This window comes from Lutra lutra, chromosome 12 (genome assembly GCF_902655055.1).
Source record: "Lutra lutra chromosome 12, mLutLut1.2, whole genome shotgun sequence".
Classification (NCBI taxonomy): domain Eukaryota; kingdom Metazoa; phylum Chordata; class Mammalia; order Carnivora; family Mustelidae; genus Lutra; species Lutra lutra.
Genome location: NC_062289.1, coordinates 76,030,078 through 76,054,698, shown reverse-complemented (window position 1 = coordinate 76,054,698; position 24,621 = coordinate 76,030,078). Strand labels below are relative to the sequence as shown.

At 43.8% G+C, this 24,621-nt stretch overlaps 1 protein-coding gene across 1 annotated transcript in view; it reads left to right on the top strand.

Moving 5' to 3' along the window:
- Nucleotides 1-24,621, top strand: part of MYO18B (myosin XVIIIB) — a 254,335-nt gene that overhangs the window by 220,096 nt on the left and 9,618 nt on the right. The window contains 2 exon segments of the mRNA XM_047697085.1: nt 4,619-4,660; nt 6,021-6,158. Of these exon segments, the coding sequence (XP_047553041.1) occupies nt 4,619-4,660; nt 6,021-6,158 (180 nt within the window).

Genomic DNA, 24,621 nt, shown 5'->3' with positions numbered 1-24,621 from the left:
GTCTACCAGGACCAATAATAATCCGTGACTTGTGAAGTCACTCTGGTGGGGATTTCTACCCATCTGGTTCAGTGAGTCTTAGGATCACGCCAAACAAAACTCCTGTTTCTGCCTGAATGCCTTTCCCCTCCCCCTACCTCCAAGCTGTAGACCACCACAGGTAAAGCTGTTACGTGCCTTCTGCATTTTATAAGGTGTGATGTGGTTTCCAGAAACCCTCCTCAACCCAGCATCTTTATTTTAAACATACTCTGTTTTGTTGAGACCTTCTAAGATGGCGGGTGGTATGGGGTGTGGGCCAGGCACCACCCTCAGCCTGGATGGTAATAGATCAGAAGCTGACAAGCAGAACGCCCAGCAGACCTTGACTTTAACCTCAGCAGTTCTGTGAAAATTCAGTGACATGGGTTCACAGGCAAAAGCAACCGGTACACAGATTAAAATGTCTATAGAAATGTAGGATTATTTTCAAGAAGCATTTATACTGATATCTTTTTATTTCTCATGGCTGGTTCTCTTCCAGAGTCACGGGCTTGGAAGGCACTTATAAGGATTGCTGATAATCTTAGGCTCTTACAAGATTGCTTCTTTAGATTCTTCACCATTTTTTCCCCACGTGGTGATAAAGGGTATAATCGTTGATACAGCAGTGATGGGTCACGCCTGCTGTCTGCTCATTTCTCATTTTTAAAAAAATACACACACACACACACACATATATATATGTTAAAAAAAATATATATATATATATATAGGCTCAGAAAACCCAGTGCTTTCTGTGAAGGCAGAAACCAGCACTGAGATTAGCTATTGCAATAGTCAGAGTCTGGCAGGAGCCCCAGACACGTCCCAAAGGAGGGGGTCTAATAAAGGGACTATTTGCAAAGATATGGGCCCTGTGTAGGAGGCACCAAACATGGTACAGCACTCAGGGGCTCATAGCCATTTCCGGGAATATCCAGCAAGGGCTGTTGGGCAGGGGGAGCTCTGGCTTTTGGTTGAGGGCTAGAGCCAATGCCAGGAGAAGCAGTAGGTAGAATAAATACTCCAGGTTCCTCTCTTCCTTCCTCCCCTCCAGTGGCTATCCTAATTCCCTACTGGCCACACATGGGTGGCCCCATGGATGTGGCCCATAGAGATCAGCCTCTGGGGCACATAGCAAAGGGGACAGCAGGAAGTGGGTGGGAAGGAGCAGAGAGAAGACATCTCAAAGTGAATGCCTCTTTATTCTGGGGTGAGGGGAGAGCCCTTTCAGAAGGGGATGAATTTAAATGCTAACTTCAGCCATGGGGCTCACACGTATGGAATCAGCCAGGGTGACTAGCGGGTCACAAATTAACACCAGTATGTGCTTTGATTAGTGATCTTCTCCCATTAAAGACTTTTCTGGGCTGGATTGCATTAAAGATTGTTGTTCAGTCAAATGAAGTATGTCAGAAAGAGCTTCGCTACTGCAGAGCTCAAGGCAAGCTGCTTTAGGATTGTGGAGAGGTTAGGTTTCCTGGACACCTATTAGGGACCTGTGAGCACAGCCTCTTTTAATCCAGAGTCCTGGAATCCTGGGGTGGGAAATGGGCTTGAAGCAAACCCCCCCCCGCCGCCACAACATGCCCAAATCCCACCTCTACTGCCACCAGCCTTTGCTCATTTTCCCAGCCTATGGCCATGAGAAAACTTATTCTGGGTATAACTAAGCCTCTCTATTAAGACACACCATTTACAATGCAATGGCTTGGGCCACAGGTGTCTTCATTTTTTTTTTTTTTAAAGATTTTATTCATTTATTTGACAGAGAGAGAGAGAGATCACAAGTAGGCAGAGAGGCAGGCAGAGAGAGGGAGAAGTAGGCTCACCGCTGAGCAGAGAGCCCGATGCGGGGCTCAATCCCAGGACCCTGAGATCATGACCTGAGCTGAAGGCAGAGGCTTAACCCACTGAGCCACCCAGGTGCCCCCATTTTTCTTTTTTTTCAATCAACATTCTAGAAGATAGAACCCTATTCACTGAACCCCTCTGCTTCCCAAGGGTCTTGTCCTTAGCTTCCTTGGCTAAGGACATCCTTAGTTTCTCTGGTCAGCTGGAACCAGTGTCCTTAGCCTGGGGTCTATGCCCAAGTAGTTCAAGGGAGGGGGTGTCCAGGCTTAAGGTCTAGGTGATACCATGAACTCTCAGGTATTGGGCTAAAATTTGAGTCAGTGTGCATTCAGAGAAGCAGAAGTAGAAGTTCCATAATCCTATAAAAGATCCTTAGAAGGGTGCTTGGGAGGCTCAGTGGGTTAAGCCTCTGCCTTCAGCTCAGGTCATGATCTCAGGGTCCTGGGATCGAGCCCCAAATCCAGCTCTCTGCTCGTCAGATAGCCTGCTTCCCCCTCCCTCTCTCTGCCTGCCTCTCTGCCTACCTGTGGGTGTGATCTCTGTCAAATAAATAAATAAAATCTTTAAAAAAAAAAGAGAGATCCTTAGAAATAAGCCCCAGGACTCCTCCCTTAATGACAAGTGCTCTCTTTCCAAGCTGGACGAGGCCTTAGCTCATGGCCTAAACTTTTTTAATTCACAGATGGGGAGACTGAGATCCCAGACAGGGAAGGAGGGGAGGCTGGGCCACCCAGAGAGGCCTCTAGGATTTGGTTGCCTTTTCCCTCCGTCTCTTATTCTGTCCACAACCCCCACCCAGCAGAGCCATAGAAAGACCCAGGTCTCCAGCAGGATCAGAGTTTGGTCCTATTCCCATGGATGGTTTCAGTTCATGAAGTGGTGTTCTTAAGTTGGTTAAAAACCGCATCAACACTTGGCACATAGATCCCTGAGAAGATTCAAGGTCACTCATCAAAGACACATTTGTCCTATTGCCTTTTTGGGCGGGGAGGTGCCATAGCAAATTGTCACAAACTTAGTGTCTTAAACCATCACAGATTTTATTACCTTATGGTTCTGTTGATTAGAAGCCCAAGGAGGATCTGATCTCCCTGGGCTAATCAAGGTTTCAGAAGGGATATCTTCCTTCTGGAGACTCTAGGGGGAGACTGAATTTCCTTCCCTTTTCCACTTGGTAGAGAATACTAACACACCTTGACTTGTAACCCTTCTATCATCAAAGTCAGCTACAGGAACATAACAATCTTGGGATCGAGGATTAGGATGTTGACATCTCTGGGGGGTCGTTATTCTTCCTCTCCTAGAATCATTCAGAAAAGCTGCTTTTCTGACACTGGAGAGGACACAGCAAACTTTTCTTTAAAAGGCTAAGTGGGGGGCTCCTTGGTGGCTCAGTGGGTTTAAGCCTCTGCCTTCAGCTCAGGTCATGATCCCAGGGTCCTGGGATCGAGCCCCACATCGGGCTCTCTGCTCAGCAGGAAGCCTGCTTCCTCCTCTCTCTGTCTGCCTCTCTGCCTACTTTTGATCTCTCTCTGTCAAATAAATAAATAAAATCTTTTAAAAAAATTTAAAAAAAAAAGGCTAAGTGGTATGTTATTTTTGGGGGGCCCTGTGATCTTTCTTGCAACTACACTGCTACTGTAGAGCAAAAGCAGTCATGGGCAAAATGGAAATGAGTCACTGTGGCTGTGTTTTAATAAAACTTTATAAAGATATCTGTCAGTTGGATTTGGCCCATGGCTGAAATTCATTGAATTCTCAAAGCATTATCTGAGAGAAAATCTGGTCTGGCCTGAGCCCTGGGGCCAAAAGGATGAATAAGACATGCTCTTGGTTCATAAGGGCCTCTTGCAGTCGTGGTGGGGACAGACAGTTATGAATAGAAGCCCCGAGACTGACCGGCCCTTGAGGGTAGGGACCAAAGAGACACAGGTACATCCCTTGGAGAAGTGATCACGTTTTCTAAGGAAGGAATCCTCCAGGATTCCACACAAAGAATAAATCTGGGAGGCCCTGGCCTGTGAACCTAGGATTCAAATGAGGTCTCAGGCATCTAAGGCATCTGAGGTCATGGTTTGGTGCCTACACCTGCATACTGGGCATCCACTTTCTGGTTAAGAGCATGAGGTTAATAGCTCTTACAGACCTGGGATTCAATGCTGTGTGACCTTGAACAAGGGTGCCAGTTTCCTTGTTCCCTAAATGGACCTAGGCGGGATGGTTAGATGAGATCTTGTGGAAAGCGTATTTGTTGAATGAAGGGACATTCCCTCCAGAATAGCTACTCCTGTAATTAGTCTTGGAGTTTCCCAGAAAGCCCTGGAAAGCTGGACTCCTGCCCTCTTGTCTGATTTGCTAGCACTCACAAAGAACATAAGGCAAACACAGTGCTGTTGACAGTAATGATGCTGTTAATAATAGCAGTACGGGTTGTCCTAAAGCAAGAGCAGAGATAATGGTTGTTGCCTTTTAAGCAACACTATTTATTTGTCAAGAACCATGCTGAGATCTTGATAGGGGTTATCTCGCTTCACAGGAAGCATGTGCTCCACCACTCAGCCCCATTCCTAAACACATTTTACGAAGGAATATAGAGGGTCAGAGAAGGCGAGTGACTTGCCTGAGATCACACAGCAGCAAAGGTTGGAAATGGGACTCAAGCCCAAGTTGGTCTGACACCAAAGGCCACATTCTTCCCCTGGCAGCACAAGAATGACAGGCTCTTTTTTGTGTCTCCTTCTAGTGTCCAGACAGCAGTGGACTGTAGCAGCAGCAGAAAAGAGATGTAAGTTAACCCTGAGGAGAACTGAACAGTTAACATTAAAGTCAAGAACCAGCCCCTGGCTCTCTGTGTCCAGTGTGCAGAGAGAACATTCATGCCCACTTGGAGAATTACTGGCAATGCCCATGATAGCTCAGACTCCATGGTCATAACATATGGCACTGGGGACATGATATTGAATGGTGCAACTTGTTTTAGAGAGAGAGGAGCCCATGACATATCCTACCACCATCCCCCTCAAATACCTTCAATGGCTCCCTATTGCCTCAGAATAGACTTTATAGATTGGCATTTGAGACCCACACATATCTGATCCTTACTTCCCTCTCTATCTAGGACTCCTTCTTCCATATCATCCATGCCCTGTCCCTTTCCAACCTCCATATCTATGTGTATGCTGTTCCTTCCAGTTCAAATTCCTTTCTCCAGGTCCTTCATGGTCAAGACTGAACCTTCAGACAAGTTGTGACTCAACTATCATTACTTAATGCCTTCCCTTATGTCTCCAAGGAGTAAAACAATGCTCCTTCCTTATCCTCCTCCTTTGTGTCCCTCTCTGTGGTATTGATAATTTTCACCTTTATTTTATGCTTATTTCTATAGGTGTGTACTCTGCTACGATGGAGTTTTGAGGACAGGGTCAATGTTAGGTTCTATGTTTACAGCTCCTTCCCTTGGTGCCCTGCATAGAGTGTTCTATAAACAAGCAAATGAATTTATAGACAGACACAAATAACGGTATAGGTAAAGATAATGATATACATATCAATATTGGTATAGATATCAATAGATACAGTTGTATGAGTATATAAACCAGAAAATAAAATAATCATTGAGTACCCACATCTATGACAGGCCCACACAAGGCCTTATTTCAGAACTAGGGAACATAAAAGTAAAGTCTCTGTCTATAAAGATATTCTGGTTAGGGCAGGCAGAGAGTTAATCCTTGACATAGTCCATGGACATGTCATTTGGTGTAAAATTCAATGCCAAATTTTACTATAAAATCAGAGTTGTCTCAACATCTGTATCAGAGTATTTACCTCCCCAAAGAAGAGCAGCAGTTAGCATCATGGGCACTGGAATCACAGAGACCAGTGTTTGCATTCTAACTTCATCACTGGCTAAGTGGGTGACCTTGGCAAGATCCAAGTTGGCCTCCTCAAATCCCGTTACTCTCACCTATGTAATGGGGACAGCACTGGCTCCCACCTCTCAGGGATGGTACTCTGAGCACTGATGAAGTTTTTACATATATAGCACTTAGCACATGCCTGGCTGAAGCTTAGGGGTGACTATCTAGTTATTGCTGTTACTGTGGTTGTCATCGTGCTGACGGCATCCTGTCTTTTGGTTCCAGAGATAACGTCTCTGTCCTCAGCTCCCAGCCAGAGGGCAGTCTGCAGTCTTGGTTGAGTTGTACTCTGTCCCTGGGTACAGATACCATGAGGACCCCCTCTCGACAGTCAGCCAGCAGTAGCCCCATCCTCAGCTCCAGGTAAGAGTATGTCCCTGCTGCCTCTGGATGGCTGGTAGCTTGAAGAATCACATACTTTGAAGGTTGTTTTTCATGTCTTCCATCTTCTCCAGCTAAGGCAAGGAGAAACATGGCCACAGACAGTGTGAGCTATGACCCTGCCACTTCTTAGCTGAACAGCTTTAGGCAGGTTGGTTATCTTCTCCGAGCCTTCATTTCCTTATCTGGGCAACAGGAAATATAATTCTGTTTACTGCTCTAAACTGTTGAAATGATGAGGATCTGATGCCCCCCTCCCTAAAGCATGGTTCTCTGGATGATTTTTAAATAGCATGTGGTGAACATTTTTAAAAATAACTGTGGATTTATTATAGTTGCCTTCTATCTAAAGCAAGTCCTACTTGTCTACAATTTATAGATTGTTCTGGATTTAAAGTTTTCTTTTGTAAATCTATTCATTTAAGTATTTCTGTATTTTGGAGTTTTTTTAATGGCAAATCAGTATCAAGACAGTTAGGCTGGATGATTTCTGCCTCAGAGATTTAGTTTTGTTCTGAATGTCAAGGTTTTATAATTTCCCCACCACAGAGGGAGATGGATTCAGTTACGGATTGAGATGAAACTCTTGCAGATCTGTAGGATTGCCAACAATAGGTTCCTCTGACAACCGGGCCTTGGGAGCCACTCTTAGTTTAGGACTTAAATCCATCTTCACTCTTGTTTTTCTGCCAGCTTCATTTCTCTCAGCTCATTTGGTTTTCCTTTTCAAGGGCAGCCCTCTTGTAATTAGGAGCTAATGGCCACAAATCAGAAATTATGGATTAAGCAGATGCATAATTAAGATGAAATGCACACTGCTTTTGTGATAACAGAAGAACCAATGTGATAAAGTAGAAAAAGAAGTCCCAGACTCAAGGAACAAATGCAGACAACCCCTTCCTGACTTGAAATGTGTGTGCTCTGAAGGAGGTGGGGGCACTGTCTCTACAAAAAGAAGGGGGTGGAAGTTCACGCTAACCTTTTGGGCATATTCGGCAAATGGCAAATGTCTGACGCATGCCTGCAGATAATCTTAGGCTGAAAAATTTGACGTTGAAAATATCAGAGGCTCTAAGAGTGGGGCTGCATCTGGGGAGTTAATTAAAGCAAGATTATCTGATTACTGCTCTTAATTAAAAACAAAGGCCTGTATGGAGAAAGGGCCATCTCCTCTGTGAACCCCAAAGAATGAGGACTTTTTCTCTCCTGATAAATACATACCCCTGTTTTTCCCCATCAGCCAGTGTAGAAGGCAACAGAAACAGCATTGGGGGTGGCTGTAACCAGATGGGAATGATCATTAACACAATATTTGAGTTGTGTAATTAACAGTTGGACAAACATACCTCACCTTATTGTGTTCATGGTATTGCATGGTCAGATATCACATTTCTTACAAACCAGAGGTTTGTTGACTCAGTCAGTGTCATTTATCCAACAGCATTTGCTCTGCCTCTCTGTGTCACATTTAGTAATTCTTGCACGATTTCAAACTTTCTCCTTACTATTATATTTGTTATGATGATCTGTGATCAATGATCTTTGATGTTACTGTTGTAATTAGTCTGGGGCACCACGGATAACATGTCCATATAAGACGGTGAACTTGATCAGTAAATGTGTGTGTTCTGATTGCTCTTCTGACCAGCCGTCCCTCTCATCTCTCTCCCTCTCCTCGGGCCTCCCTAGTCTCTGAGACATAACGACATCGAAATTAGGCCCATTAATAACCCTACGGGGGCCTCTAAGTGTCCAAGGGAATGGGAAAATCACACGTCTCTCACTTTAAATCAAATCTAGAAATGATTCAGCGTAGTGAGGAAGGCATGTCAAAAGCTCCAAGGGGCTAAAAGCTGGGCCTCTTGTGCCAAACACTTGGGCATATGCTGGACACAAAGGAAGAGATCTTGAAGGAAATGACAAGCATGACTCTGGGGAACAGACGACTGATAAAGAAAATAAACAGGTTTCTTGCTGATCTGGAGAAAGCATGCATGGTCTGGATGGAAGATCAAACATGGCACAACACTCCCTGAAGCTGAAACCAAACACAGAGCAAGGCCCTGACTCCTTCCCATTCTCTGAAGCCTGAGAGAGGTGAGGGGCTGCAGAAAGAACGTCTGAAGGTAGCCAAGGTTGGTTCGCGAGGTTTAAGGAAAAACGCCATCTCCATAACACAGAATCACAAGGGGCAGCAGCAGGTGCTCATGTAGAAGCTGCAGCAAGTTCTCCAGAAGCTCCAGCTGAGATCATTCATGAAGGTGGCTACACTCAATGACGGATTTTCAGTGTTGATGTAAGAGCCTCCTATCTGATGAAGATGCCATGGAGGACTTTGGTAGCTAGCGAGGAGAAGTCAGTGCCTGGCTTCCAAGCTGCAAAACATGGGCTGACTCTCTTATAAGAGGCTAATGCAGCTGGTGCCTCTGACTGGAAGCCACTGCCTGTTCTGCAAACCCTAGGGCCCTAAAGAATGATGCTGCATCTACTCCACCTGCACTCTGTAAATGGAACAGCAAAGCCTAGATGACAGCATCTCTGTTTACAACACAGTTTACTGAATATCTTAGGCCCACCGTTGAGACCTGCTGCTCAGAAAAAAAAAGAGGTGCCTTTCAGAGTACCATTGCTCATTGGCAGTGCACCTGGTCACCCAGGAGCTCGGATAGAGTGGAGATGTACGGGATTAATGTTGTTTTCCTGCCTACTAACACAACATCCATTCCTGCAGCCTGTGGGCCAAGGAGTCATTTTATCTCTCAGGCCTTATTATTTAAGAAATACGTTTGAAAGGCTAGAGCTTCCATAGATAGTGTGTCCTCTGATGGGTCTGGGCAAAGTAAACGAAACCTTCTGGAAGGGGTTCACCATTCTAGATAACTCTTAAGGACATTCCTGGTTCAGGGAGAGGTGAAAATAGCAATGTTAATAGGAGCATGGAAGAGGTTGATTCCAACCTTTGTAGAGGTCTTGGAGGGGTTCGAGACCTCAGTGGAAGAAGTAGCTGCAGATGGGGTAGGAAAATCAAGAGAACTAGAATTAGATGTGGAGCCTAAACATGGGATCAGAACTCTTGAGAAAACTCAAAGCAGTGAGGACTTGTGTCTCGTGGATGAGCAAAGAAGGTGGTGTCTGGAGATGGGAAGTGCTCCTGGTGAGGATGCTGGAAGAGTGTTGACATGGCGACAAAGCATTCAGAATGTTCCACGCACTCCATCAATAAGGCAGTGGCAGGACTTGAGAGGACAAACTCCAATCTTGAAAGAAGTTCTGCTATGGGTAGCATGCTATCCAACACCATCACCTGCTACAGAGAAAGCCTTCATGAAAGAGAGTCCATTGACATGGCAAAAGTTGTGATGTCTTATTTTAAGGAACTGCCACAGCCTTCCCCAACTTTTAGCCGCCACCCCTGATTCGTCGGCAGCCATCAGCCTGGAGGCAAGACCCTCCACCAGCAAAAACAAGATGACCCACTCAAAGCTCAGATGATAGCATTATTAGCAACAAGGTATCTTTTCACTAAGGTTCGTACTTAATTATGCTTTTTTAATAAGACAAAGCTATTGCACATTTAACAGACGACAGGATAGTGCAAACAGAACTTTATGCGCACCGGAAAGCCCAGAAATGAATTTGACTCGCTTTTTTGAGGTATTTTATTGCGGTGGTCTGGAATGGAGCCCGAACGTCTCCAAGGCATGCCTGCGGTAGCATGCATGATTAGGATCCTTAGCCTTCCGGTTATGCTCTAAGTTGTTCGTCACCCATTTGAGTGGGGGATGGGAGTCTGTGGGGATTTGGGTACATGGGCTGAGCTCACAGCAGGTGGATTTCTCCCCTCCGCTGGCTCCCTTACAGCAGCGAGATTTGGGGAGAGATTTCTTAACTTCTCTATGCATGTTTCTTTGTGAATAACCCTGGGTTGTTGTCAGGTTAATGAGATGATGCACAAATGTTTCAGCACTCAGCACCCCCAGCACCTAGAACAAGTTCAAGAAAATTTGCTTTGTTAGTGTTGGTATCTACTTGATGTCCAGAGGAACCCCAGGAGATGGACATTACCCCCATGTGACAGAAGAGGGATCTAAGCCCCACAGCCTTACCTTACTGCTATAGCTGTGCCTTGGACAGAGTCTGTCCTCGGCACCTGCAGGCAGCCCTGTCCAGAGCTTAGCCCCCTTTCCTTCCCTATTCCTTTTCCAAGTCCTCAGGATTGGCCCAGTACACCTCAGAGCAGTGGTGCCTGCACCAAGTACAGTGATGGGGCACCAGGCAAGGAGGGACCATAAGCTCCTTGTCTGTTTTCTTTAGGTCTGCCTGCCAGGGGCTGGCATTCAGTTGGTGCTCAATAAATGTCTGTTGAGGAGGCACGTGGGTGGCTCAGTCAGTAAAGTATCTGACCTGATTTTGGCTCAGGTCATGATCTCAGGGTCGTGAGATGAAGCCCTACATTGGATTTCTGAGTGTGGAGCCCAGTTGAGGTCACATTTCAGCACGGACTGTGACTCATGTAGGGTGGGTAACTGATCAGTGTCCCACAGAAGGTAAGAAAAGCCAGTCTTCAAGCCCAAATTCAAATCCCTCCAAAGCCTGTATTTGGATTTCCTGCACTACCATGGCTCTCTGACATTTATCCTGCAAATTTTACTGGCAAACAACTGTTCTTAATATTAAAACTGCATGAGGATTATCATTCAACACTCAGCATCAATCCAGAAGATGCCTACTGAGTGCCAGATCACACGGCAGGAAGCCCTGAAATTTTTGAGCACTGTCCTTGGAACATGTTTACAATTTTAAGATCTGAGAACTTCTGGGGCGCCTGGGTGGCTCAGTGGGTTAAGCCGCTGCCTTCGGCTCAGGTCATGATCTCAGGGTCCTGGGATCGAGTCCCGCATCGGGCTCTCTGCTCAGCAAGAAGCCTGCTTCCCTCTCTCTCTCTGCCTGCCTCTCCGTCTACTTGTGATCTCTCTCTGTCAAATAAATAAATAAAATCTTGGAAAAAAAAAAAAGATCTGAGAACTTCTGAGTGGGAAGGAACCACTGGGATTATCTGACCCGCTTTGCTCATTATGCAGATGGGGAACACAGAGGTCTGCAGAGGGAAGTATCTTACCCAAATTTGTAGGAAATCTGAGCTTAGAGCTCAGGTGCCTTCTAGCTCTTTCTAACTGCACAAATCATCTATGAATTCTTCCTCCCTTCAAGAACTTAAAATATAACAGAAAAGACTAAAATCCTATTTATTTATTTATTTTAAAAAAAATTATTTATTTATTTGACAGACAGAGATCACAAGTAGGCAGAGAGGCAGGCAGAGAGAGAGAGGAGGAAGCAGGTTCCCTGAGGAGCAGAGAGCCGGACATGGGGCTCGATCCCAGGACCCTGGGATCATGACCTGAGCCGAAGGCAGAGGCTTTAACCCACTGAGCCACCCAGGCACGCCCAAAATCCTATATTTTTAGAGAGAGAGAGAGTGCACATGCATGCAAGTGGGGGAGGGGTAAGGGCCAGAGAGGGAGAGAGAGAATCTCAAGCATGCTCCACATCCAGCACAGAGTCTGATGGGGACTCAGTCTGATGGCCCTGAGATCATGACGTGAGCAGAAATCAAGAGTTGGTTGCTTAACCAGCTGAGTCACCCAGGTACCCCTAAAGCTAAAATCCTCTTAACCATGCCCCCAATCTCAGCTCCCTTCCTAAAGTTATCTACTACTGTCCAGTTCGGTATGACCCTTCCACATTTTTTCCTGTGGATTTTTAAACATATGTGCACCAGTAGTACATTTGTTGTATAATACATATATTCTAGAATATAGAACGTATTTGTGGGCTTTTAAAAGATATCAATGCACATAGGATGTACCTTATGTGCCACATAAATTCTTACCCTGTGCTTCTTTCCCTCTACAGTATATTCTAGCAATCTTTCTTTATCAGTACGCCTAGGCTGGTCTCATTTTTTTCCAGTCCCGCAAAAGATCTTCAAGTCATGCTACCGTTTATTTCATTAAAGTCGTCTTCTTTCACTTTCAGCATTTTCTTGGTATTAACTCTGAGCCTGTAAGCCTTTAAAACACAGACACACACACACACACACACACACACTCTCTTATGCACGGGGGTGCGTGATTTGGTGGGTCTAAGGGCTTTTGCACTTTAAACTTGGCTGGATGCTACCAGATCATCCCTGTGTCCTTTCTGCTTAGGAGAGAATAGCACTCCTGTATCCCCAGCCCCATGCCACCTGGCACCTCATAGGGCTCAATAAATGATTCTCTTGGACATTTCAAATTAGACTGAGAAAGAAGGTCACTTTAAAAACAGAAGAGAGAGAGAAAGCAGTCTTCTGCCAAAAAAATAAAAGCATTCTCTGCATTATTTATAAGGGGCCGTCAACCCAAGAGAAATACACCTAAAGCCTTATGATTTACAGTCCAGGAGCCATGCAGCTGCTGCTGATAAATGCAAGAGCTTCTGGAGATGGAGACACTAAATTACCTTTGTGGTCCCCAGAGAAGAAGTTTATGGGGTTGGTGGTAGCAGTCACACTTGGCTTAGATTCTCTCCTAACCTCTCGCAGCAGGTGGTGCCAGGGCCATCCAGGGACGGGTCCGCTCACCTTGGGCCCCACCGTGTGCCTGACCTCTCCTGCCTCTGCCCTTGCTAGAGAAGTGTGAAAGTGGGGGACCTCTCCCCCACTTCCTCCTTATCTTCAGAGTACATCAGGCTTTCCCTCCTTCACTGTAGACCCTCTTCCTCACCCTGCAGCCCCACTGTGGTCTTCCTTTTCCTCCCTTTTGGAGTCAGTCTTCTCCAAAGTGGGGTTCCACACACACTGTCTGCACTCATACCCTCCCCCATTCCTGCCACCGAGAGCCTGGCCACTATCACTCATGAAACTTTCCTCACCATGTCAGCAGCTTCCGAAGGGACAGATGGGGCAGGGGGCGGGGATGTTCTCTGGTCTTGGTCTTTCTCTGGACTGAGAAGTTAGCAAAGTGTCAAACATGTCTCTGTTCATTCAGCCTTGTAGATGTTTCTGCTCCTTGGGGCTCCTCAAACCTCTTTCCTGGTCTTTGCCTTCCCACTCCCAGCCCCCAAATGTGGGGGGTCATGGGGTAATGCCCTCACCTGGTTGTTTTGCTCTCTACCTGATCCCAGATGATCCCCGTGTGATTTTACATCCCCCACTGTAAATGGGCAAACCCCAGTCTAAACCTCTAGCTCTTAAGCTCTCCCAGGTTTTAAATGGAGACATCATATCTAATTGTCTGCACTGAGGAGATGGCCTCTCCCTGGTGTCTTAACTCAACATATCTGGGAGGAAGTTTCTGCCTTCCCGTCCACTCTGTGTTATCAGTATCATTTGGAGGTAAAGCCACCCAAACTGGGTCTTCATAAAGCCACCCAAACTGGGTCTTCTCAGACTATCAACCCCTCTCTTTCATCCTCATAGTCAACAGATCCCCAGATCTTTCTTATTCTTCTCTCCTCCGAATACTCTTGGCTCTCTCTGCTTCCATCCTCACTGCCAACACCTGTAAGTCAGGCTGCCGTCATTTCTGTCCTAGACGCTGACAAAGAGCTTCCAATACCATCCTCCCTCAGTCCATCCTTTACACTTCAGCCCGTCTGATCCCTTTAAAGTAAAAGTCTTGCTGCAGTGGCTTCCCATCTCACCTCAAGAGTCAACAGACTCCTGCCTAGAGGCGAAATCTAACCTTTGACCTGTTTTTATAAATAAAGTTTTATTGGAACCAGCCATGTCCACGTTTTTGTTTTTGATTTTGCATATTATTTTTCACTGTTCCTGCACTGTGATGGCAGAAATGAGTAGTTGCAATGGAGACCAGATGGCCTCCAGGCCAAAAATTATTGCCGTCTTCCCTTTACAGGAAAACTTTGGTGATCCCTGCCCTCTGGAATAGAACAGGATGGAATTCAAGACCTTAGCAGGCTTACAGTGCCCTACGTGATGTGGCTTTTGCCTGCCTTTCTGGTCTCATTCCCTCCATCCCTTCTTCATACTTGGTCCCCCATATGGATTATAGCTCTCCCTCATCCACTACACTCTTGCCCCCTCCTTGATCTTTTGTCCATGATATTCCCTCTGACTGGACACCCTTCTGTTTCTTCACTTAACTCTTACTCATCCTCCAAGACTCAGCTCATGGATTCCTTGCCTCAGGAGGCTTCCCCGATGCCCTGGCTGGGTCAGGAGGTGACTACATAGTCCTACAGACCCCATAGTGCTCACCGTATAATGCTGAGATTATCTGCTCAGGTGTCTTTCTCCCTCATGAGGTTGTGAGTCTTTTAAGGGAACAAATCTTATCCTTTTCTTCTTGTACCTCAGCACCTAGCACAGTGCCTGACACAGCATATACTCAATAAATATTCATGGAGCAAATGAATGACAGTGGACAGAAGTTAGATGTGTGGATTGAAGGATGATGCTGATATCAACACCATGGGTGGACTTGCCAGACTGTTCGACTCTCTCCAGCATTGATGGAATATAGTGGGGGATACCCAAGGACTGGGCAGCAGCTCCCCCAGAATAAAGACTGAGGGCAGAGGTGAGTGTTAAGCCAGATCAGGCAGAGATCTTAAAGACACATTTCAAAAGAGGTAAGGTGAGAACAATGGACTTTGCAGTGTGGTAGACCTGGTTTCCAATCCCAAGTTATTAGCCACCTGACAACCCCTTTTCCAGGCTTATATCCCCTTTGCAGGAAGAAGAAATAACAGCTATAGCAGTGGCTGGTAGAATCCCTGACATGAACTTGGTGTTTAATAAGCAAGAGTTCCCTTCCACCCTCCTTCCTTCCTCCCTGGCCAGGCTAGGTGGTGCTGTTCTGGGAGGCAGGGATACTGACAGGCAGGACTAGGGAAACCTGTGTCTGGGTTCTAATAATCCCATGTGCCAGAGACTGTGGAAGTGAGCCAGACTTGCAGCAGAAAACCATGAGCACAACAAAGAATCCCTTGCCAGTGAAAGTGGAGTGTCAGTGAACAGTGTTACATATGTTGAACCTGATGTGTTTGAGGATGTTCAAGTCGAATCATCCAGAGGTTTTGAACTCTGGGCTGGATCTATGAAGATTCCAGGACTTCTCTGTGTAATGTTGGGATTTGCTGGGGGGGGGGGGGTATAGATGACATAAAACCCAACTCAACCTGGCTTGTACAAAATGAAAACTAGTATTATGTCATGCAGCTTAGAAACCAAAGGTAGATCTAGCTTCGGGCATTATTGGACCCAGGGATTCAAAAATGATCATGGGGATTTGATCCCTCAGCAACCTCTCTGCCCTATTCTTCTCAACACTGACTTTTTTGCAAGGTAGCAAGATGGCAGCCAAGATCTTCTAGCTCATGCCTGTACCACTCAGAGTTCAAAAGTAAAGTGGGCTTCTCTCTTCAAAACAGTTCCACCAGAATCTTGAGCTTGACTTTTATTGGCCCAAAGGGAGTCACATGTCTGTTCTGAACCAGTCAGAATGAATAAGGAGAACAAAGGAGTCTCTTACCTTAGGCTCAAGTTGGTGTTCTCACCTGGTTCTGGGAGATGGAGTTATTCCTGCCCAAACCACAGGAACACTGGGGGAGGAAGGGTTTCCTCAAAGGATAAGGGGATACATTACCTGAAGCAGAATAATAATGAGTAGATAAAAAACAAATAAGCAAAGCAAATGTTTTCCACCAAGGGGAAAACTGAATTATGGGAGTGGACAAAATTATGCATACAGAGTTGAAGGATAGGGAGGTGGGTAAAGTAGGAAAGGAGAGGACAGTAAGAAAAGAAAAAACATATTCAAGTGTTTGAGGTCCCACTGAGTAGCCTTGGGAAGCCCAAATAAAATTGTGTGTGTCCTGGTCAGAGACTTTATTTATCCCTAAATTTCAATGACCAATCTATCACCACGTAATTAGTGATGCTGTGATTTGAATTTATTACCAAACATGGCTCTCCGCTGTTGCTATTGGACTTGTACCATATTGCAATGTGAGCATGGAAATTATTGTATAAATTATTCTCACTCACATAATCATCGTGATTTTAATTACTGTGTAATCTTCGCTAATTACTGTTGTATGTATCATTTGCTTTGGTGCCGATTTAACACAACCGCTGTTCGTTTGGCTAAACGATGGCATTACAACTTTTCCTTTTTCTGGGGGAAAATTTGCTTTCTGTAAACATTTGCAGCCCCATACTCTCGGCTTGCTGTTCTTGGTTTAAAAAGGACGAGATTTAGACATCAACTTCCTTTCGCCCCCCGTTGATTTTTATGTAGGATGAGGCTGGCTTGAATTAGTAAAAAGGTCTAAATTACAGGGTATTGTTTTTAAAATAAAGTTGTATGCCTTTCAGGAAAGTGCAATTAGTCTACTACAGAAGCGAAGGCAAGGATGGGTCACACGAGGCCTGCTTAAATGATTAGATAAGAAGCGTTTGTAATTAGTTCATTAATTACGCAAATGTGAATGGATGGTACTTAGTGCTAGAAACAGGTCGTTTTCAAAGTAGGTTAAGCATTCACAGCTAATCTTATTTCAATAGTACATTTATTTACTGGTCTCTGTATTCTTAGAACCAGAGCTCAGGATCATTTTAATCCATCCTGAAGATACTTAATGAACAGACCTCTCATGAATATGGTTTTATGTCTTCCTGAGACAAAGGGGTGCTATTCAGTTTTATCAATCTTAGGAAGATTAGTGGAAACTGAAAGCATGAAAATGTCAGTGCAAACATATTTACCACAGAACCCAGGCCTGTGCAAATGGAACCAGAAGTCTGGCTCTGCCCAGGAATCAGCCTTGGAGCCAGCATGTGTCCTGGACAGGTTTCCATGGGCAGGAGGGCTGTTTTCTACTTAAAACTCCAGATCTTGGATGGTAGATATGTGGGTCTCTCAGGAGCTTCGAGGCTCATCTAATTTAGCTGCAAGTTTGTGTAAGAACCATTTGGATTAAAGTATCTGTGGCTCTCAGATTGAGCTCTATTTTGGTGACATGGACCTATCATTGAAATACACATCCAGGAAATTGCATCTTTATGAAATTTTCAAAAATTGGCCCTACCCGTTTAATTACTACCAAAAGCAAAACCAGATCATCTCAGGTGCCCCTAAAACCTTCTTGAGCCTGTTCAGGTCATGACCTCATCCTTCCTCAGAGGTAACCACCATCCTGACTTCTAATGCTATGAATTAGATATGACTGGTTTTTTTAAAATTCTATATAAGGGGAAGTATCCAGTAGTACTCTTTGGCACCTGGCTTCTTTCTTTTAATACTATGTGGATTTTTAAAAAAATATATTATTTATTGTAATTTAGAGAAAGAGAGAGAACATGATCAGGAATGGCAAAGGGAGAGGGAGAGAGAATCCCAAGTAGACTCCATGCTGAACTCAGATCACGACACTGGGCTGAGATCACAACTTGAGTTGAAACCAAGGGTCAGAGGCTTAACCAACTGCACCACCCAGGTACCCCCATTTAATGTTATGTTTATGAGCTTCATTCACATTGTTGCATGTAGGGGTAATTCCCTTGTTTTCTTTGTTCTGTAGTCCATAACTGTGGTTCTCAACTGGAGGCAATTTTGCATCCCAAGCTCTGCCAGGAGATAGTTGATAGTGTCTGGAGACATTTTTGGTCATCATAACAGAGACAGGTTCTACTGTAAAAGACCAGGATGCTGTTATACACCCTACAATGCACAGAACTGGCCACACAAAATTATCTGGTCCAAAATGTCAATTACATCACTATTGAGAAAATCTGGTCTATAACGCTCCACTGTAGGAATATATAATAATGATTTATTCACTCTGTTGATAATTGTCATTTAGGTTGTTTCTAGGTTTTTAAAAAAGATTTATTTATTTATTTGAGAGAGAGTTAGAGTGGAGTAGTGGTATTAGGGGCAGAGGGAGAAAATCCTCAGACAGAATCCTCACTGAATGCAGAGTCCGACGTGGAGCTCAGTCTCACAACCTATGAGATCATGACCTGAGCTGAAATCACAAGTCAGGTGCTTAACCAATTGAGCCACCCAGGCACCCCTAGGTTGTTTCTAGTTTAACACTATCATGGATGGCACTACTATGGGCCATCTTGTACACATCTTTTGTGGCATGGATTTAGATTTCTGTTGGGTGTTTGCCCAGGAGTAAAATTGCTGGGCCATAGGTGTATTTTCAACTTTAGTAAATATTGTCAAGACAGTGATACCAATTTACCTTCCCACCAGCAGTGAATGGGAGTTCCAGTTGCTTTGCATTTTTGCTAACACTTGGTTTTGTCATTTAAAAAAAATATGTTAGCTATTCTGGTGGATATTGATAGGGTCACATTTTTTTATATTTTCTTAAAATTTCATTTTTAAATTAAATTAAATTTTTTCCGGTATTCCATGATTCATTGTTTATGTACCATACCCAGTGCTCCATGCAATACATGCCCTCCTTAATACCCACCACCAGCCTCACCCACCCCCTACCCTCTTCCCCTACAGAACCCTTACTTTGTTTCTCAGAGTCCACAGTCTCTCAGGGTTCATCTCCCTCTCCGATTTCCCCCAACTCAGTTCTCCTTTCCATCTCCAATGTCCTCCATGTTATTCCTTATGCTCCACAAGTAAGCAAAGCCATGTGATAATTGACTCTCTCTGCTTGACTTATTTCTCTCAGCATAATCTCCTCCAGTCCCATACATGTTGATACAAAAGATGGGTATTCATCCTTTCTGATGGAGGCATAATACTCTATTGTATATATGGACCACATCTTCTTTATCCATTTGTCTGTTGAAGGGCATCTTGACTCTTTCCACAGTTTGGTGACTATGGGCATTGCTGCTGTGCACATTGGGGTACAGATGGCCTTTCTTTTCACTATGTCTCTATCTTTGGGGTAAATACACAGTAGTGCAATTGCAGGATCATAGGATGCCAGGATTCTCAACAAGATCCTAGCTAATAGGATCCAACAGTACATTAAAAAGATTATCCACCATGACCAGGTGGATGCAAAGGTGGTTCAACATTCGCAAATCAATCAATGTGATAGAACAAATCAATAAGAGAAGAGAGAAGAACCACATGGTCCTCTCAATTGATGCAGAAAAAGCATTTGACAAGATACAGCTTCCATTCCTGATTAAAACAATTCAGAGAATAGGGATAGAGGGAACATTCCTCAATCTTCATAAAAGCTATCTATGAAAAACCCACAGCAATTATCATTCTCAATGGAGAAAAGCTAACAGCCCTCCCTTTGAGATCAGGAACACGACAAGGATGTCCATTCTCGCCACTGTTTTTCAACATAGTACTAGAAGTCCTAGCAACAGCAATCAGACAACGAAGAGAAATAAAAGTATTCAAATTGGCAAAGAAGAGGTCAAACTCTCTCTCTTCACAGATGACATGATACTTTATGTGGAAAACCCAAAGACTCCACCTCCAAACTACTAGAACTCATTCAGCAACTCAGTAATGTGGCAGGATACAAAACCAATATACAGAAATCAGTTGATTTCTTATACTCTAACAATGAAAATATGGAAAGGGAAATTAGAGAATTGATTCAATTTACTATAGCACCAAGAACCATAAGATACCTGGGAATAAACCTAACTAAAGAGGTAAAGGATCTGTACTTGAGGAACCATATTTTTGGTTTTAATTTTCACATTCCTGATGAAGAAACCTTTTCATGTGCTTATATGCTCATTGAGATATCCTTTTCAGTGCAAGGTCTGATCAAGTCTTTTGCCCTTACGTTTTTTCTTCTGGGTTTCTTCTCTTCTATTATTACTATTATTATTAATTTGTAGGAATCCTTAATATATTCTAGATATAAGTCCTTTCTTGGTATGTTGAGCCATCCATTTGATGGAATGTCTTTTTCACTCTCTTACAGTTCATTTCAATGAACAGAAATTCTTAATTTTAATGTAATTGAACTTAGAATATTTTTCCTTTATAGTTGATGTTTTTTCTATTCCACTGAAGATTTATTTGCCTACTCCTAAATTATGAAAACATCCCCCTGTGTTTTTTGACAAACAGTGTATTGATTTAACTTTTATATCTATATATACAATTCATCAGGAATTCTTCTTTATGGTGTGAGGTAGGGGTTAAGATTCATTGGCATATAAATACCCAACTAGTCTTGTGTATGTATTTTAAAAAGACATCATATATTTCACATTTTACCACCATGTCATCTTCCAGTACATCAGGTGATTTTATATATTTTCTAGACCCTGTTCTCTTACATTTTTCTACTTGCCCATCTTTGAGCTGATTTAAAATTGCCTTAATTAATGTAGTTTTATATGTAAGTCTTGATATCTGAGTGTGTATCTTCCTTGGATTAATTCTTCTTCCTCAAGACCAGCAAATGACTCCAGACGAAAAATGCCACAGTACCGGGCTCACCTCAGCATACTTCTCTCTTTCCAAAATTTGACCCTTCAACTCCTGGCTGCTTTGGTGCCTTCCAACGCCTATAAATGTAAACTTAGCTTTTCTAGCTTTGCTAAGTGAAGATTTTCTATGGAAAATCTAGTCTGTCTGATCCAGAAAAGCTAATCTATCATAGCCAGAAATTAAATGTTAAGCTAGCCTTTTTGCTCCCTTTGCTAAGTAAACATTTTTCCTTACTTTTAATGCCTAAGAGGATATGATGCTTCACTTAAATCTCCTTCCAGTCATAACTTGGTGAATCTACTTTCCATTTCAGACTTGAGACTTCTGTACTGCAAGGGCTATTGATCTTTGTATTGATGGCATCTGGGATCATGGATTCAGTAAATGACTCTGGATGGATGTAAGGAGGGGTGGCTGGATGGCTGGATGGCTGGTTAGATAATTTCCATTCACTTAAAACTGCATTTTCATAAGGAACTGGGTGCTTTTATGACTAAGTCTGGGATTTTTTTAATGGTTATTTTCATTGTACCATGTTTCACTGAGGCAATGTCTGTGAAAAGTGAAGGAATGCATTGAAAATTTATTTAAATATGTTTAACCCAAGTTGAATCTCCAATCCAATTAGAGATTTTCATCCCCTTACATATCCAGTTTGTTCTTTCCAAACACTATAGGAATTGTATCAGAAGGTAAAGAAGTATAGGAGCACCGGGGTGGCTCAGTCGGTTAAGCATCTGACTCTTGATTTTGGCTCCGGTCATGATCTCAGGGCTGTGAGATCAAGCCCCATGATGGGCTCTGTGCTCAATGAGGAGTTCCCTTGAGATTCTCTCTCCCTTTAAAAAAAAAAGAAAGAAGAGAAGAAGGTAAAGAAGTATAAACCCAGTACTTTCACTGTCTCATCAGAATATGACCTGAGATATTCTCTTTCCTTCGTTGTTGTTCCAGGTGTAGAATGAGGCATCCAAGACAGCTGGGGTTTCAGCTCCCTTTCCATTCTGCTATTCTAGAAGTTGATGGAATTCTGTAGCAATGAAACCAGCCTTTTGGCTTGGGTTTAGACATGAAACATTTGCTCCAGATTGTGTGCCGGAAGTTGGCTTGGGATCTATTGTTTTTAAGCTCAGAGATGTGGGATTGGCTGGCTGGGAAGCAGAGCTGCTAAGGTGTGAATGAACCAGCCAGAGGAGTTGGATGGAGCCCTTTTGTTCATTCTTTCTATGTTTCCACCCCCCACCCATCTCTACCCCTCTATCCCTTCATTCTTTCTATCCTATAAACTTTCCTTCTAGATACCCAGGATTCATAGAAGAACAATGGGAACTAGTTCATAGCAATCTTGTTGGGGGTTACAAATAAGTCAACAGGCAGTTTCAGTACATAATGATGGGGGAGCTCAGGGGCTGTGGAAGCCAAAAGAGACACCCTATCCAGTCTGGGAGGTGAGAGAAGGCTTTCTGGAGGAGTCTACAGTTGGGCTGAGCATTGAAGGATGAATAAAATATTTTCTTTTCTTTCTTTCTTTCTTTGCTTCTTTCTTTCTTTCTTTCTTTCTTTCTTTCTTTCTTTCTTTCTTTCTCTTTCTTTCTTTCTTTCTTTGTAATATGGAACAGTGGTTCTTCCAAATCACCTGTAAGTTCCACTTCTTCTCTCCTTCTGTCCTTCCTCTCTTCTTTCTTCCTCTTATATTTTTCTACTCCGGAAGTATCTGGGCACCATCCATTCTATTAGCCTCCACCTTAATTTAACAATGACCAGTGTTTTGTGTGTCAACTTCATTTCTGTCTTTAGCTCCCTTCCTACTTCTATCCACATCAAAACACATTTTTTATTTTTCTGCTGGACAATGTGAAAGTAAGTTGAAAACATCATAATAGTTTTCCCTAAAATAGTTTTCCATCTTTCTTCTAAGAAGGACATTTCCTAACTACCATAGCACTCGTGCACCATAGAAAATTAACACACATCCAAGATCCCAACACCCGCATTACCCCCAATTTCCTAAAATTGTCTGTATCACTGTATTCTCTTAAGGATATCCATTGCATTTTGTTGTTTTGTTTCTTTAATCACTCTCTTTAAAAAATTAGTAGAGTTTATTTTGGGGGAAATTTTTAGAAGGATTACAGAAAAATTAAGCAGAAAGTTCCCATATACCTCCTCTCTTCCCACACAGTTTTCCCTCTTTTATTCACATCTATGGTTAGCCTTTATTTCCTTTGAAAGTAGAATGGTCCCCTCACCTCCCCCTCATCGCACTGAAGTGTGTGTGTGTGTGTGTGTGTGTTTAATAGAGTTTTAGGGGTGGTTCTGATGGGCAACTGCATTCAAAAACTGCTTGTCCTAGGACCTAGGACCCAGTACCTAGTACCTAGCACCTAGCACCCAATAGAATGTATGGGTGAGGCCAAGGAAAAGTCTGCTGATGTACAGAAGGTTGGTGGACGGGTGTCTACTGAGGGCAAATTACTGGTTTTGCCCATGTGTCAAGGACTCATCACCCACTTAAGATCAGAGCAAATGGCAAGGAAGACTTGGGGGTTATCTTGTCTCACAGAAACCATTACATTATCAAGAATATAAGGTATTTACAGAGTCTGTTTCCTGACTCAAGTCTTTGTACTTTCTGGCCAGGAGTAAAAAGGTTCACTGTGGTTGAACATGCTTCCTTGGTTATCCCACCCCATGGCTTCCTCCTTGCTTTGAGTCTTCCAGCTGGATGGCCTTTTTCAGCCTTGGTTTCCTTGCCAAATCCAAGATTTGGATTATTAGCCCTTACTTGCCAAGGGTTTGGATATTGAAATAAGCTCATAACTAGTAGGAAGGAGGTGGTGGGGGAGGGATGGGGATCTCCTTCTTATGCTTGGCATGTCCTCCTTGACATCCCTACCCAAACCCTATCCCCCTTCCAAAAGCCTCACTCAACCACCAATGTCCTCCAGAAAGGCCAAGCCCCCAGGCTCTGGTACCTCTCTCCTTTGCCAACCTCCTGCTATACTTAGTCTAAGGCTCAACTTATCCAGAACTTTTTGCCCTGCTGACTCTTCTTCATGGTTTTATCCAGTCTCCACTCCTACTGTGTGCTCTCCAGGAGGGAAAGGCAACACATCCTCTGCTCCCTGGAGCTCAGCCTGCCATCTTATATGGCCAGACCGAGAGGACAGCCTTGGCTCTGCTACTTCCTCAGCAAGCCCACGTGCCTCTCCAAAGCCTCAGTTTCCTCATCTGTAAAATAGGGCAGTAAAGGGTAGGAGAGTAGAGCAGTTAGAAGGCATGGATCCCAGAGCTGGACTCTTTGGCTTAAATCCATGTTCTCCCACTGATTATAAGGCAAATTATGTATCCTTCTGAGCCTCATTTGTGAAATGGGAAGATTATGATAGTGGATTGTAATAGAGGACTATTGCAAAGATAAAAATCAAGGAGTGTCTTGCAAAGCCTAAAGGCACAATATACAGCAGTGTTTATGCAGAATTCAGTTGCACCCTGTTGGGGTTTAATAAATGTCTCATGATCCTACCACATTACGCAGTCTTGGGCACTGTATCAAGGTTTATTACAGATTATCCATTGTTGTGTTGGCCTTGGTCACAAAACCTTCAGGTCAACTTAAAAGCATATCTGGCTTCCCATCCTGGGCCTCGCCAGTATTAGAACATCCATACATTTTTAATTTCCTCTTGAATTTCAGGGTGCGGATGAAGAATGGGGGTGACAGCACATCTCGGGGGATGATTCATGGTGTCATTAAGTCTGTGTCGAGTTTCCTGTAGCTCCAGTAGGCCCAGGCTCTGCCCAGACTCAGACTGGGGGATTATTTTTGCTGTGTAATTATGTCAAATGCCCATGAATCCCGTGTCTCTCCTTGACTTGGACCTCACCTTTTTGGTTCATTAAGTCCCAGTGGGTGTTGAAATATATAGACATGTAAATAGGAGTTCAGCCGGTTGAGGTTTCCACTCGCCTTTCTACCTGGAGGATGT